Source organism: Ambystoma mexicanum, chromosome 11, assembly GCF_040938575.1.
Source record: "Ambystoma mexicanum isolate Mex_15411 chromosome 11, UKY_AmexF1_1, whole genome shotgun sequence".
Taxonomy (NCBI): domain Eukaryota; kingdom Metazoa; phylum Chordata; class Amphibia; order Caudata; family Ambystomatidae; genus Ambystoma; species Ambystoma mexicanum.
In genome coordinates, this window is record NC_090934.1 from 1,411,693,355 (window position 1) to 1,411,710,892 (window position 17,538).

The 17,538-nt window shown below is 45.7% G+C and overlaps 1 protein-coding gene across 4 annotated transcripts in view; it reads left to right on the top strand.

Moving 5' to 3' along the window:
* LOC138504507 (protein FAM169B-like) overlaps nucleotides 1–17,538 on the top strand; it is a 398,462-nt gene that overhangs the window by 284,005 nt on the left and 96,919 nt on the right. For all 4 annotated transcript variants that reach the window (XM_069625054.1, XM_069625056.1, XM_069625057.1 and 1 more), the window contains one exon: nucleotides 16,087–16,270. In XM_069625054.1, the coding sequence (XP_069481155.1) occupies nucleotides 16,087–16,270 (184 nt within the window). The remainder of the gene's footprint in view (nucleotides 1–16,086; nucleotides 16,271–17,538) is intronic.

Genomic DNA, 17,538 nt, shown 5'->3' on the forward strand with positions numbered 1-17,538 from the left:
TTCACAGGGATGACTGCATGCCAATGAATGATTCCTCAGAATTCAGTGGATGAATATCATTCGAAGGAATGATGGGTGTCAACCAATGCCAACAGCATCTTTCTTCAACTCGTTCTGTGACCATGTGATTGGCTGTCTGTGCGTCTAGCTGTCCATTGCTGCTCTTTGTGAGCTTGACAGTTCAGGGAACCCCTGTGAACCAACTAACCAATCCCCTGTGCTTGATAAGCAGCCTACTTTCAGGGGAAAAGTGAACCAGCCGGTCAGTCTAAAAGATTCTAGTGTTCTCTGCACAGTTCACAGAAAAGCTGTGGTAACCCAGTTCTTCTGCAGGTTAAAAACAAAACATCTTCATATGTTGATGCTCTTAGACTTGTTCCAGATATCCCCAACCTTCTTACATTTTGGTTGAAACCTCTTAGAGTTTTTAGAGAGAGGACTGTTTCAATAGAGCTTCAGAGGGGCAAAACACGCACATCTTCAAAGATTCAAGAACTAGGAAATAACCCTCTTTTGAGGATTGGGTGCTAGATATGCCGACCCTTTCAAGATATGGGGAAAACAATTTTTGAAAGGAAGGCAATAAACAAAAATGAAGGCATCTGGCAGTCATTTGATGACACAAATGCCTTATTTTGTAATGTGAGATTGACTACATGAATGGTGTGCATCCTCCTTTGTCTGTGTAAGCCTCTGAAATCTGTATATATATATATATATATATATATGTGTGTGTGTGTGTATGTATATGTGCAGATATGTATCGATATATATCCACTTCACTTTGTATCATATGATATGATTCTCTAAAACCTGTTAAATTGTTTAATATACAACAAAACGTACAATGCGCTTGGTCCAGAGATGCCCATGCAGCCTAACAATTGGCTCAGTACTAAGGTACTAGCCCACAGTCTCAGACTGGGTGGGGTTCTGAAGTGCATTCATGGTCTATTAGCACTCGGGACAGGCACCAAAGCGAATCAGTATGCTCTCATCACGGGCTAAATCACATGATCCAAGCCGGGTTCTAATCACGCTTGCCACTGCGAGCACCCGCCTCTGCCACCTTCCCCTCCACCTCTCCTTCAGTGTCTGCTCCTCCCCACCCAACTTACCTGCTTCCTCTGGTGGTGGTAACAGCACCACCACTCAGCCTCCCGGGTGCGGGTGGCCATGGAAATGGAAAAGGGGCTCTGCATGGAGCCCAGTCTTCCATCTCTATGCCAGCCATCTTAGGCTAGTATTTTGTTTGCATGAATGGGATGCCGGAAAGCGCATCCTGTTGATTCAAACAAAATAGATTGTTGTCAGCACTCCGGGTTTTCGGATTAAAAACCTGGGGTGCTAATATCAATAGTAATGGCACTGAGACCAATTGTTGAGGCTCTCGCTGCGCTCTGACCTATCATTTGGGCCGCAGGCCGTTACCACCTGATCCAGCCTGCCTTATTGTGTTTTATTGCTGTAATATTGAGATTCTGCTAAAGATACTTCTGTGTCCTAATACTGGGCTTGGTCCTGAGTTGCATCTAATGTCATATAATGTAATAGGGTTCACATTTTATTTCTCCATTTATTAGTAATATACTTATAGACAGCGGCTTTGAATATACAGCATACAATTGCATACAAAAACACATTATACATTTCCATTTTAGAATCAGACATAATTAATAAACATATTACAGTATTAATTACAATAAAGTTGTGGTAGCTCATTGACCATACATGTCACCCTCATTCCAAATTTAAAAGCGAACATATTTCTCTGATACAATTTTAAAATTCATAATTATAAAAGACCTTTAAAAATCAATATTTTCAAATAAAATGTCACTATATGATACATAAAATTGACATCTCCTTTCATAAAATATGACCATATTTCAAACATATCGCTACTATCCACTGCATTGTCATATGATTTTAAAAACGTTGTGCGAATCTTACTTAGACTTTGGCAATAAACAAGCAGGTGTTCTAATGTCTCCACCACATTGCACCCACATAGGCGATAGTCTTTCTGTTTGTGATCTTCCCAGCCTTACTGCCACAACTTCTAAAGTTTCACAAGCGTTGCATTTAATTAGGAAAATATTTCTAAATACATATGAGTTAGGATATGCTGTTATATAAAAGGGTCTGGTGGTCCGTGTGAGCCAATATTGGCAATATCGCACGCTGATTTTCTTTTTTAGCCAGAGTTTAAACTTCTTTTGAGAAACACTATTTGGTGATCTGTCATAGCCAGCTGACCATTTCTTGTGCTGTTTAGTAATTTTCCCCATTGTCCCAATATTGCAATAGTTGTCCGTTTTTAAATAGGCTTGCATATACAGAACTGTGATTGTATCATTATCTAACAACGTCAACATTTCTAAACATATAACCATTTTCCGCATGTATTCTATGACTACCCCTTTCATTTCAAATTCTAAATAAATAAACTCAATTGTGAGATTCCTTGGCATTGTAAGTATTTTCCTAATCAGAGATGCTTCAAATGTTTTGAGGACATTCAAATAGTTGTGCCCCCAAATCTCACAGCCATATAATAATAGAGACAGAATTTTGGCAGAATAGAACAACAATATGGCCTGTGTGGAGAAACTAGCATTCTTCCCTATGAATTGACTTATTATGTTGACTGATTTCATGCATTTTCTTTAGTGGCGTGCCAATGGGAATCCCACTTTAGCTTATCATCTATCATGGCACTCAAATATGTGTACACTTTCACTTGTTCCAATTTAGTGTTTTCAATGTTCCAAGTATAATGTTTTGTGGCTTTATTCACACTGAACACTATAACTTTGCTTTTTTGTATGTTCCCTTTCAATCCATTTCAATTGGCATATTCCGATAGGGCATTTAGCACATTTTGAAGGCCACTAGCGGTGAGATCTACTAATAGCAAATCGTCCGCATACGCAAGCCAACTTCTCTTGGTAGTTCCGACCTTACTGGACTAATCGACAAGGTCATAGAATGCACATACATGTCAGCCAGGTACAGGTTGAACAGGGTTGCTGCCACAATGCAACCCTGCTTAACCACCCCCCCCCGACAACTAGTTATGGGAGCTGAAAGTTTGCCCCTGCCATCTAGGCGAACACAAACAGTGGTATCTGCATACAGCAACATTAACATTTTCATCAGACCTGTAGGGATACCCCATGAACTAAGTTTCCTCCATAGTCTATTTCTGAGAACAGTATCGGATGCCGCACTGAAGTCAATAAAGGCACAATAAACACTTCGTCAACGTTGTTTCCAGGAGTATTCGATAGCCGATGTCAGAATAAAAATATTATGCTGTGTGTTTGCATTTGGCCGAAATCCTAGCGGATTTGGTGGCAAAATTTTCTTGGCTTTAATCCATAGATTTAGCTCAGCCAACAAAACCCTGGGAAATATCTTTGAGGAAATATCCAACATTGCTAATGTATGATCATTGGCAGGGGTGTCCCATGCCCTTTTTTTTGTAGACAGCCAACAGGTGACACATATGGCAAGTTACTGGGATCTTTCCATTGCGTCCTATTTCTTTAAATAATATATAAAGTGCATGTGCCCATAGTCCGGGTGAGTATTTCAATAATGCATTGCACTTGTTGACTCCAGGACGTTAAGCTTGGCCTTTTTACATCCGCCTTCTCTCCGGTCACATGCAGTGTCCCTCAGGGTTCCTCATTATCCCCATTGTTGTTTAATATGTATGTGTCCCCTTTCTTGGCCACCATCTGTCATTTTGAGATCGGTTTCCACTCATGTGCTGACGATCTGCAACTGTTTCTTAAGGTCTCACATCTTCAGTCTTGTCTTATTGAAGTTGAATTATGTTTGAGAGATAATGCGCTCTCATTCAATCGATCCAAGACCGAGATTGCACTTCTACCCCCCACCAACCCCTCTTCTAAAGGACCCTCTGATATTCCCCCAGGATTCAATTTCCCTACCAGGTTTGCTATAGGAACTGAAATGTAACTTACTCTCCTAGTTAAGTACCACACAAGATGAAGGGCACACTCCAGTTCTCAGTATACATGGGAACTCAGGCTTTGTTCTCCTTCTAGCGCTTCCATGCCTCATGTTCTCATCAGGAAGGCACTCCCAGGTGTAGATGATTTCATCTCCCATAAGTGGAGGGAATTCTGGTTCTTGTAGTTGCAAGGCGCTGAGAACTCGCACTCCCCCATTACTGTATCAGCAGAACCTCAGTGCGGGGTGGTGGGAGGAGAGACTGCCAGTGCAGCATTCCTAGGTGGGGTGGAGTAGCCCCGGTGCTGCCCTTCTTAGCATTGTTAAATCGCCCCTTCATTGTCTTTGCATGTTAAAGCGGACACTGCCTTCTCTTCCACCTGCAACTCAATCACTGGTGGTAGGCTCCATTTTCAATTCATCGACTTGATTATGCCAACGTCTTTTACTGGGCCACCCGTTGCATTGTCTGCAAATTACAAAAAAGCAGCTGTTGGGCTCATCTGTAAAGTTCCAAAATTCTCTTCAATATCCATGGCTAGACGCTCACTGCATTGGCTTCTGATCTTCCAATGAGTAACTTTCCAAATTTCGAACCCGGTTTTCAAATGTGTCCATAGATTGGTACCCAAGTATTTGTGCAAAAATTAAACCTCACTTTGCAGGGTGCCTGCTGCGTTCTTCTAATCAATTTCTGCTACATGTTCCGACTACACAATGTCTCGGTACCCAGTCATTTTACCAAAAACCATAATACCGAAAAAATAGGTGCTAGGTGGTTTCCAGTCCTAGGCCCTTGTCTCTGGAACAACCTTAATCTGCAGCTTCGCTCTTTGAACTTCCTAATGATTTTTTGGAAAAAGTTAAAACATCACCTTTTTCATTTAATTCGTAAGATGTTTTCCACACATTCGATCTGCCATTTTAATTCTTGACTTGGGTGTCCCATTAGGGCCCACATTCAGGCTATGTCGGCCCTGCACCACAGAGCTAGGTGCCTTACAAATGCAAATAAATAAAATAAATACATGATATGATATGATAAGGCATTTGTAACGCGCCTATACACAGGTGTTTCAAGGCGCGACAAGGCAGGGACGGGGGAACAAGGGGAAGACAGACAACGATCCTACTAGGCCAGGTGTCATTCAGATCGCGCAAGTGCAGGGGGAGGGGGAGGGGAGAGGTGCATGGGGAAGGGGAGGGGGGAAGTGCAGTACAAGGTAAGTAGAATAAATAAATAAAAGGGCCAGCTGGTGGCAAGTGCAAGGTAAGTGCAGAACAAGTGCTGGGAAGGGGGGGCTGTAGGGATACAGAGACAGTCCCGCAGTGCAAGTGGAGAGTGGCTGGGCCCAGGACCGAGGTCGGTGAGAGTGGCCCAGTTGCAGATTCAGTGCAGTTTCAGCGAAGAATTAGCAGGGGAGAGGGAGAGAGAAAGCAGAAGCAAAGAGGAAGGTTTTGAGGTGCTTCCGGAACCGGAGATGGTTCTCCTCAAGTTTCAGGGGGGCAGGAAGGCTGTTCCAGAGGGAGGCCCCTGCCGCGGAGAGAGATCTACCCCCAGCTCGTTGCTTCGAGAAGCGGCTGACCCTGAGGGAGTTGGAGACGGATGAGCGAAGGGCTCGGGAAGGAAGATATTTAGGAAGAGAGAGTTGAAGGTATTTAGGCCCCAGGCCCCAGAAGGCCTTGTGGACAATGCAGAGGGTTTTGAACTTTATCCTCGCAGCCACTGGGAGCCAGTGTAGAGATTTCAGTCCTGGAGAGATACGGTCCCTGGGCTTGAGGCCAAGGACAAGTCTCGCAGTTCTGTTCTGGATGAGTTGCAGAGGGCGGAGTGTGGAGGCAGGCAGATTAAGATAAAGGCTGTTACAGTAGTCCAGTTTTGAGAGAACCAGGGCTCGGGAGACAGCGAGCTTCTGGGGGAAGGAGAGGAAGGGAAGAATACCTCTGAGGAGGTGCAGCTGGTAGTGTGACTTCTTAGAGACGTCAGATATATGAGGAGAGAAGGAGAGTGTGGAGTCGAAGATAACCCCAAGGTTTTTTGCCTTGCAGGTAGGAGCAGGAAGAGGGCCAAGAGAGGCCGGCCAGAGAGCTGCAGGGAAGGAGGGAGTGGGTGTGCCGATGAGCAGAATCTCAGCCTTACTGGCATTAAGGCAGAGGTCATTGGCGGCACACCATTCCTGGATAGCAGACAGACAGTCAGAGATGAGGGAGGGAGAGGAGGAGGCCGAGGGTAGCCTGAAAATGAGCTGGGTATCGTCCGCATAGCACTGAAAGTTGGGGCAGAGAGCGGCTATGCGGTGGGCAAGGAGTGCCAGATACTGGTTGAACAGCCAGGGGGAGAGATTAGATCCCTGGGGGACACCACAGGTGGAGAAAAAGATGTCAGAGAGGAAGGACCCGAGTTGGACCTGGGAGGGTCGATTGGAGAGGAAAGAGGTCAGCCACGCCAGAGCCTGACCAGTGATACCCAGGTTATCACGGAGACGGTTGAGCAGGATGGCATGGTTGACAGTGTCAAAGGCAGAAGAGAGATCGAGCAGAATGAGAACACACGGAGTGTTGGAGTCGAGGTTCAAAAGCAGGTCCTCACGGATGTTCAGGAGAGCAGTTTCCGTGCTTCTGGCAGCTCTGAAGCCAGATTGATGGTCATGAAGACTGCCAACAGATTCAGCATGGAGGTTAAGCTGGGAGATGGCCAGTTTCTCCAGGAGCTTGCCCAGGAAGGGAGTGATGGAGATTGGGCGATAGTTAGCCGGGCAGGAGGGGTCAGAAGAGGGTTTCTTAAGAAGAGGGTGCACAAGGGAGTGCTTAAGGGGGGATGGGAAAACTCCAGAGGCGAAGGAGTGGTTGCAAAAGTCAGCCAGGGCAGGGGCCAGGGAGTCAATGTGGTCCTTGATAGTTTTGGAGGAACAGGGGTGAACCTGTTTAGACGAGACTTTCATAGATCGGACTTGTCTGGAAACCTCGTCAGCAGAAAAAAGGGGAAAGGCAGAGAAGGAGGGAGGAGGGGTGGCTGCAGAAGGGCCCGAGGAAGAGCCGGACAGGGAGGGAGGGAGGTGGTAGGAGGAGAGTGAGGATAGGATGTCCTGAGTTTTGGAGATGAAGTGAGAGGCCAGTGCAGTGCAGAGGGCCTGGGAGGGGACAGGAGAGGTAGAGACTGCAGCAGGGTTGGCAAGCTCCTTGCAGATTTTAAATAGTTCGGCCGAGTTGTTAGATGCCGCAGGGATGCGGGCTTGGATAAGGGCTCTCTTCTTGGTGAGAACGGAAAGCCGGTATTGCCTTTGGAGTAGGCGGCAGGCCAGTTTGTCAGAGGATGAACATGAAGCACGCCATTTCCTCTCTGCCACCCTGCACTTGCGTTTTAGGGTGACAAGATCCGAGTCATACCAGGAGTTACATTTGGCTTTGGGCTTCAGGCGGATTCTCATGACAGGGGCAAGGATATCAAGAGTATCAGATATAGCAGAGTGGAGCATGGAGAGGGCTGTATCAGGGTGGGAGTCAGCCGAGGGGGGAGGTGGGGGTGAGAAGGTGGCTGCGAAAGCCTCAACTGACACGCGCTTCATGGGTCGGAAGACCGAGAAGGTGGGTGGCAGTGGTGAGGGTGGCTTTGCCTGTGGGGTAGGGAGGGTGAGGTGGGAGGATAGGAGAAAGTGATCACTCCAGGAGAGAGGAGTGGAGAGAGGGACAGAGAGGGGAAGGTCAGAAGAGATCAGAGCATCAAGAGTGTGCCCTGCAGAATGAGTAGGCCCAGACGGGAGAATAGAGAGTGAGAGAGAGTCGCAGAGGTCACGAAAAAGTCCCGTGGGGGGACAGGAGGCATCCAAGTGGATGTTGAAGTCACCAAGCAAGAGGAGTTGAGTGGTAGAGGACAGGAGTGAGGAGGAGAGGTCAGCCCACTCAGAGAGGAAGGAGGAGATTTGACCAGGTGGCCGATAGACAGTAGCCAGGGTAAGGGAATGGCTAGGAGAGAGAGAGAGACGGCAGACAAGGCATTCAAAAGAGGAGTAGGACTGCGTAGGAGTGACAGAGGCAGGAATCCACTCAGGGAAGATAAGGGCCACACCCCCACCAGCACGGTTGGGCCTGGGCACAGAGAGGATCTTGTAACCGTCAGGTAGGAGTGTGTCAAGGCTGGTGACAGAGCTGGCTGTGAACCAGGTCTCAGTGAGACCTAGGACGTCAAGGTCCAGTTCCTCAAGAAGGTGACAGATATCAGAAGAATGCTTGATTGCAGAGCGAGTGTTAAGAGTGGCAATGTGGAGAAGGTTGCCATCCTTGAAGGACTTCCGGGGAGGGGTACAGATCAGAGGTACGCCCTGCGGAGGTGTAGAAGAGGGAGGTGAAGAAGTAGCATGAGAGGGGGCAGGGAGGGAGCGTAGAGGCAAGGAAGCCGAGGACAGAGGAGGGGGGACAGCAGGAGAGGAAAGGAAGTTGATGAGGCGTGGGAAGCGTCTATCAAAGAGATGAAGGTTGGCCTGAGGGCCTTGGACCAAGACGGTCCCATTAGTGTAGACATTAATGATGGCCTTAGAGGAGTGGAAGGAGGCCAAGAGGATATCCCAGCGGGTGCCACCATTAATGGGAGAAGAGGAGAAAGGAGATTTGTCGTAAGGTAGACGTGGCTGCTTGCACAGCTGAGGTACTGAAACAGTGCACAAATGAAGCAGAGACTGACTCCTGCTCAGCTGGTGGAAATGAATCTAGTTTTTTTTTTGCCAGGTCCTTTACCATAGATTAGAACTGGAGTTTGTCTTACTATTCAGGGCCTTAATCTCTTAACCACTTCAGGGCTACAGCAGAACTTTCTACTTTGATGTGTCCATGTTTAAAGTTAATCCTGTGAAGACATGACTGCTCAGGTCATTGGCAGCAGTGCATGCTTGCCCACTATTTGCAAGGACGCGCCATGGGCATTTAAGTGGTTAAACCATAATTTGCCCAAGTAGAGGTTGCAGCGTATGACATGGTGACTTGCCTATCTGTGAGGTGGCATTCGTTTTGTGTGCCGAACCTCAATGATACCTGTTTCCACATTCCCACCAGGCAACCTTATCATTCTCGACCATGGTGAGGGTGATACACTGTGACACAGTGAGTGTCCCGACCCTTTTCAAGAGCTCCAGTCTTCCTTACTATTCTGGGCAATGGGTCTCCCCCAGTCTTCCCTTGGCACCTCAGTGCATGCCCTATATTCACCCGTGCAAAGAAAGAGCTGCAGTGCGACCCAGGCGGAAATAAATCCCAATAGAAATGGCAGAGGCTTAACAATACGGCCATATTGTGGGGGCTGTTAAGTTATCGGGGAAAGAAACTGAGAAAATCGGTTCCCAAACAAGTATGGTAGATGCACATCACACACAGGGAACATATGCAGGGGGTCTCCGGGCCCTAACCGCAGATCCCAGAATGGGGTGGGACTCTGCTCTGAGCAAATGTCAGGTGTGCAAGCCCTGGTGTGGACCATAGAGCCTGACGAAACCTACATGGCAGATTAAACACATCCACTCCACATGCATCTAGTAAATGTGCTCGGCCACCATCAGGGGTGGACTGGGAACAAAAGGTGGCCCTGGAGGTGTTTTTCAAAATGTCCTCCTATTACCCTGTGCGAGCAAGCCCCAACTCTTTTAAGAACAGTGTTTGGGGGTTCTCCCGAACGTTTGGATATAAATGTGTAACCACAGAAGAGGCCCATGGTGCAGAGGCACAGCAGACATTTCCAGCGTTCCGTGGACCAGCCCACCCCTGTCCACCATGACACCGCTGCATGAGTGCCAAATGGCGAACAGGCATTTTAGGAGCTTGAACCGCACAGACCCGAGCACGGCCTGAATAAAGTAATTCAAGCAAGCAATATGCAGCAGAAGGGATAGACAGTCACCTCGTGAGCAGCTAGACCCATTAGAGAAACCACAATCATGAACACAGCAATTAATGGGTAAACAGACCAGCAACTAGAAAATTAATTGGAGCATTTATTACTAAAACGAACTGTAGAAAGAGGCAGACTCCTTCTGACTGTGCGATTGTTAGGGATGGCGTTGGTGTCGGGAGAGGGGAAGGAGAAGCAGTGTGTGAGAACCCAAAGAGGCCAGAATGAATAGGGAACATGTTGAGAAAGATACAGAACATGAGGTGGCTAAATCAATTCAGCTCCACTGTAGAACAGGCAAGGCTTAGCAGAAAGGCCACAGTAGATGGCGTGCTGTGAGCCTGGGACTAAAAGCTCACTAGAGTCAGGCCTTGAGAAAGAAGCTTGCAAGTAGCATGCTGAGGTAGCTAGCCCAGACATCGGGGGAAGCTGCAAAGTCACCAGCACCACCTAAACAGTTTACATTCTTGGAGAAACCCTTGGCTGCAGGTGTCATTACTGTAGCTTGAGAAATACCTGGGTGGGGAAATCCTACCCAGAAGAACCCCCCTGGGACAAAAGAGAAAGCTATATGTCATGCCTTAGTTAAGCATCATGAACCCTTGGGTGAAGAGAGGATAATCAGCTTTGCCTCGATGAACCCTCAAGAGAGAACTACGGCAAGAGGGGGTAAAGCAGATCTTGCCCAAGAAGAGGGGTAATGCAACAGGCATTGCACCAGTCGGAGTACAACAAGACTCAAGAATCCTGGAGCACTTGTCTTTTGGAATCTTGGGCTAAAGAAGACAAGACAAAGGATTGTGTAGAGACACTGAAGACTACCCAGACGCTGTGGGTGATTTGATGGACATTTTGTTTGCCACACACGTTTATCCAGAATCAATCAAGAATAAAATTGGATACATCCTGACCACACAAACATTTGTTTTTTATCAGCCCCTTTGATTGATGCGACAGTAAACGTTTTGGGTATTGATTTGCTTTGTACATATCTCTGGGGAATTTTGCTGAATACCCCGAATATCATTGCACAAATCGCTGCCTACAGGACACTCCTTTTCAAAGTAACGGTGGCAAAGGCTTGTCAGCAAATTTCTTCTTCTTCACGTTGACGTGTGTGCATAGTTCTCTACATTTGGGCCCCGTACCATTGACATGCACATAGATGACTTATGGACTCATACAGTTCACCTTTATTCAGTTTTCTATATTGCTTTAGTTTGTGTTTTTTTCTCCTCTTACTTCAACCCCTCAGTGGTTATATGTTATGTCAACAAGTAATTACACTGCGCCCATCACCACTGTAGTTTACGTGAGGATGTTGTTGGGTAGCTGTTTGGTTGGATGCAGCTTACAAATAGTTAACTGAATTAGCATTAGTACCAATTGGAAAATACAACATTATGAAATGAAAAAAATATTCATGGATTAATCAGGATCATAAAAGACAGATTCTACGCATGAAAAAAGAGCAAGATGGCAAAACTAGAGGAAAAGAAACCGAGCCAGCAGGATCAGAAAGGAAAGAGTGCATCATAGCTCCATTATTCATTGAAATAAATTGAGAAAGCATTCATGTGTGGCTAGGCAGAAGGCAATAGTGATAGCGGTAGTGCAGAAAACAAACTATTGTAAAGTGATAGATGTGGGTGTCGACTACTGCAAAATGGTTGTGGACTCCGAAAGAGGCACGAGCGCATGTGCTAGATGGGCACTGTGCAGAGTAAAGATGAGGATGCCCGGGCCACCCACTGGCATTGCGGCATAGAAACCCATGATAGAAGATGGTTGTGGGAGGGTCCAGGCAAGATGGAAGGAAGAGTGATTGAAACGATAGAAGGGGAGGGGGAACTGAATTAATCTTGACACGCCCATGGGTGCGGGGATAGGGGGTGTGACCAAGGGCAAAACCATTTGCCGGGTCAAATGTACCTAAAAGAATCCGGATGGAATACTGTTTAGAATGTTAAGCTGGCGCATACAGGAAGAAGAGTAATCTCTGTTGAGGAACTGGCTGAGGCCAAGCATGACATGTTGAACAGATCAAACAGTGAGTGATGAGAGAGTGGGCAAACATTAGCACTGACCTACACATTGCAGAATCTTTGTGAGCAAATGGAAGAGAAAATGCAAGTGAAACCTGACAGGTGGTGGGGGAATTGGGGTCTGGGGACTGGAAAGAATGGGAGCAGCTATGATAGAGAAACCCTATATAAGCCTTTCTATACAGTAATAGAAAAGTCTGAAGGAATGGAACAAAAACCTATTGAAGTTTTAGAAATGTAAAATTAAGCGTTTATGGTTTGATCGCAAAAGGGAGAAGCATGTGTTTTTAAATTGTGTTAATCCCTTCAGTTCTTGTCTTACTGACCTTTGTTTAGCAAGAAGCAATTATACGGTGGTGAGTGATCGCTGAAAACGGGAACAAACGTTGTAAAGAGAAGTGGGATGAACTCACCAATGCCATTGATGATAAGGATACTGGGTCTCATTCCGAGTGTGGCGGTCCGGCAAGGCTGCCAGTAGGCTTACCAGAACCCTTGTTTCCGGACCGCCCCACCGCGAGTCTACCTGCAGGGGCAGGGACGCTCGGCAGGGTCAGACCTGCCAGGGCGCAACGGCCCCTACAGGCAGACTCGTAGTGTGGTGGTCCGGAAACAATGGTGCCGGTAAGCTTACGTTCCCCCCACTCCCATGGAGTTCTATGGGTCTCAGCGGGAATGGGGAGTTACTGAGTCTGCGCCTGACTTCCCGCACCGCCGGGACTTATAGAGTCCCGGGTGCACTGGGATGTTAGGCGGCGGATTCAGTGTTTCTGGATCCGTGACAACCCGCCGGTGGCACCAGCGGGTTAACATTGATATCGGATTGAATCCCACTGTAAAGTTTTGGAAATGGCTCGCCACTGGTCCTTTTGAGAGCTGCAGGATAGTGCATGGCAATATTCCTAAACACTTTTGGTATAACTATTATATAGGGAATCGAGGGCATTTTAGTTAGATAACCACCTGCCTAATTGTACCATTATACCTACAAGTGAACACCTCTTATTTACTCTAGACGAAGTATAAAACGCCCTGATTGCTCAGAGTAGTAACAAGGCACCTTGACCAGACCACCTACCGGTTGTCCTTTTTAAATCTGAACCACTGATCTGGGGCTTCTTTCTTTCTTTTGCAAATATTCAATGATGTTCTCATATTGGGAGTTCCATCTTATTTGTGGAGGAAAGAAATTATCCCAAAAAACAAGAAAAGGGGGCGTCATGATCCAGCCAACTTTCACCCAATTTCAGTGTTAGACGCTGCAGGAAAGATCTTTTCTAGGGCCGCCTCTAGAACATCAAAAAAAATTGTACAGCAAATAATAGCCAAATTAGTCATTTGAAGTTGGGATTCTAGACGGGGTTCAGCACAACTGACCATATATTCAGGCTATATATCTGTTGGGCCAGAAAAACATTTTTCTTTAAGAAAAATTAACCCATACATGGCATTTCTCCAGAGAGCATTTGATGAAGTACCACGCAAGAAAGGATGGGAAACCTCTATTAGACTTGGGTTCTTGCATCCCTTATTTCTTGCGATCAATTTTTTATGCTCACAGAATAAGGCTGTTGTAAAATGAGGACAGGCTGGTGCCACAACTGCCCCGTTTAAGGTTCAAAAGGGTGTTAGACAGGGTTGCGTGCTGGTGTTGACTCCTTTTCACCTTTTATATTAATGGTGCTATTCAGGCTCTGTTCACGTTGCGACTGAAGCCCCCTCATTAGGCAGGGACAAATACCCTGTGGTGTTCTTTGCCAATGATGCAGTACTGATACATTGACAAATGGAAGTCTTTGGTACCTTTTGCGATAACATGGGCTTCACAGTCAACAAATCTAAAATGAAAACCATGGTATTTATATACCTCTGCGAGAAAGGGTGTTGACTTGAGTTTACAAATTGGAGGTAGCTCGATTGACCACGTTTGTACGTTTGATTACTTGGGCATAAGACTCACAGATATGGGTAAATGGTCCAAGCAGGTGGATAAATCGAACATCATTTTGAGTAGGTGTAGTGCAGCTACAATCACAATGATGAGAGATCCTAACCGCACTCTATGGTACAGGAATCTGGGGGCATTGTACAGCTAAAACACTTGAGGTCACAGAGAATTAATTTATAAAAACATGTTGAATTTATAAAAGAGCACACCCACAATCCCTCTACATGAAAAGTTGGACCTGAGTTACATCGCCCGTGAGATTGCTTTCAGGCCTATTTTATTACTGGGTTTCTTTGCGGAGTACACTATCCTGGTCTACATACAGGGAAGCTGTGCAAGATGTGCTGAGGCAAGAGGGTGGGTGATGCTTGCCTTGGTGCAACCACGTAAAAACACTATTCGCTAATATGGGTGAAGACGAATATTGGATCAAATATACAGCAGGGTAAGATCATCCATGCTAGCGGAAGTTCGTAATAGAGACGTGGAAGATCTCATTACCAAAGGTTTGTGTTTTTCTTCTCCTATATCTTATTGGGACTGTACATCAGTCCACGGATATGAACCATATCTTGACTATGTAAGATAAAAAGCTGCGTGTACACTGTATTTATTAAGCTCAGATGTGGTACCGTAACCATGGATACCCGTACCTACAAGTGGGGTCCGACCTTAACAGATTCTTTCCTGCACTATATTGATACCAGAGAGAGAGACATCCATTTTGTTATTGCCTTGCCCCATGTACAATAGATTAGATAATGTACATTATTTAAAACCAAGATTTAACAAGCCCAGCATTCGTAACACCACTCTAGCTGTAAAGGCTTATAAAGAAACAGATAACACTGCATTTGTATATGCTGTTAGACATTTTATTTTTAATGCCTTAATTCTTCTTTTTAATACAACCTTTCTTTATTGGCACCCTTGGAAGTACACATCACAAAACGTTATGGCATGAACACGATAGACACTAGGTTCTGGACTCCACTTGCACTTCACTCAGTTTGCTTTATGCTATTGTTAAAAGTTGGTTGCTTATGTCTATTTGCATGGTCACGGGTTAGTAGAGGTGCTGCCCACACCTCTTTTGGGAAGCAAACTTGCCTGTACCCGGTTACCATGTGCTATTTGTTAGATTGTTTGATATCTACACAAAGTGTTTAACTGAAGTGTATTTTATTTAGTGTTTACAAGTGGTCAGCCGACAAGTGATTCGACCCCTCAGGGTTCTTATCAAGGCTACATTTGAATGATTAGGTCCACGCCCTTTGGATCATGGATCAGAAGCTTTCTGCAAGCCTGGTGGTGCTGTTATGCTGGTTAGCAGTTTGATTGTCGTGCTGTACGTCTCCTCCTGATGGAGGGGTCGAAACACTTATCGGCTGACCACTTGTAAACACTAAATAAAAAACCACAATAAGTTGAAAACTTTTTGTGTAGATATCAATCTTATAAATAGCGCAATGTAACAGGGTACAGACAAGTTTAGATTATGGCATGATTTACAACCTAGGAGACAGGCAAGTAGGACCAGTGCAAAGGAACACATTTTTCGGTAATTACAGTAACACTGGAGGGCAAACATGGCCATTAGCGGCTCAGGTTCACTAAGGGTAAAGACCCGAGACTAGACTAGCTGTGAGTCTGTGGAAATGCCAAGGCGATGTGCGTATGAGATACGTTTTGTCTCCCCCATATGTCTCTTTGAAGGCATTTAGTGGGTTGCAAAGATGCCCATTGCTCCTCCGTATCATTAGCCAACACTAACGTCTCTCAGCCAGTGGTCCTATTTGGGGTTTTGCATCAATTCTAAGGAAATAAATACTTTAGCAAAACCAATAAGGTCTGGAGATTTTCAGTTAAAATATAAATACTTTAATGGTTTAATATGAACTCTGCAGTCATACATTATGTTACATTGTTTACACTTCCCTCAGTCGAATAGACCCTCCTTGGGTCTTTTTACCCATACATTCAGCCAGGATGTATCATAATATTGTTTTAATATAGCTAATTGGTTTTACGATGTATCTTAATTGTTTTATCGTTCTTGTTTTTAACATCAGTCTTATTATACCTTGTGCATTTGTTGAGATGTGTACTGTAATGTGCACTTTTATGGCTGTTGCCGAAATAGAGTAGATTGAAAAATGTGGGTAGAGGAGTGGAGGAGTGAAGGGGCAGTGAAAGATAAGACACACTTTCATTCTTCTTTTGTTTTCTGGAAGGTGCAATCGATTGCAGAAAGGATTGTCCTGTTTGTGCTCAACTGCCTTGTTTTTGGAGCCCTGGAGAAAGGGGCTGAGGCGGATAAAGGGTGTGCTTGCTTTCTACCGCACTCTTCCACTGAGAAGGCGAAGATCTTCTGGCAGAAGGGAGAAGCCGTGGCCTTCTACACCTTCAAGTCCAAAGGTAACCTGGCGCCAGATTAGATTCAGAACTACCTGTTTGCTTTGTGTTAACAGTGAGTGTCATTTTAAAGGGGACGTAATGCTTATAGCAGAAAGAAAATATGGTGTTGCCCGCTATTAGTGTTTTATCTTATGCCTATTTCCAATTCAAGAACTCTTTTGGTTCTCTTAATTGTAACTTTTTTGTAGGGATTGTTCCCATTTAGCTTGTCCTCCATTTTGTGAACTGCCTTAAGTGCCTCAAACAGGAAGTGAACTAAGTCTGAGCAAAGTCGCTGCTGTTTGCTGCTGTAGCAGTTTTCCTCTATTCTCTCCATTATGTCCTTCACTATCCTCTCCTGTCTCAGTGTATTATTCAGTCAAACACAATCTGCAATTACACTGGTCGGCCTCCCACTTGTACATCCCTCCCTCCCACCATTAGTGGAAGTTCCTTTCATAGTAGACTCTGGAGTCTCCATGCTTCATTCTCTTCCAATAATACTGACACTTTGCCCTTCTTTTCCTCTCAATGATTGCTCTTATGCCCCCTCGCAACTCCTCAAGCTTGCATTCCGGTTGCTACCCTCCTCTCACAACTTCAGCAGTCTTATTCATCCTCCTTTCACTGACCTCTCTTACACTCGCAATGTAGGCCTTTGGAACACCTGGTCGCTCAACAACAAAGCCTGTGCTGCTCTCGACATAATTTTCCTGCCTTCATCTGCATTTTTTCTGTTTTAAGGAAACTTGGTTTTCCCCTCCAAAAGTGCCACTCCACCTGTCCTATGCTCCCACTTTCTTCTCCCACAACCCCTCGGCCTGCCTGGCCACGGTAGAGGCGTTAGTGTCCTATCTTCTGTACCCACAGCTTCACTCTCCCCAAACTTGCCTTCACCAATATTTTCATCTTTTGACTATCGCTATCCTGTCTATTCTTCACCGACACTGCTCACTTTCTTGGTGATAAATTGCCCTCCTAGCCCTGTATACTCATTAGGTGATGATCTCGATTTACTTCATTCCTGCCTTCTGCCATCTGGTCACCCCTCTGTTTCTAGTAGTGGGCGATTTCAATCTGCATCTTTCTTCATCCCACACATATGTTCCTTTAATTCCTATTCTGGAGTCATATTCCTTAACCCAGTTCCCCACTCCACCATACCGCTTTCCTTATCTTCCTGTCGGGGTCTCTGCTCGGGCAGTGCCTGCTTAGTTTTGGTCCCTAAATTCCACCTTTCTAGGGGGGGGGGTGCATTCTCAATTGCAGCAGGCCAGTTATGGAACGCT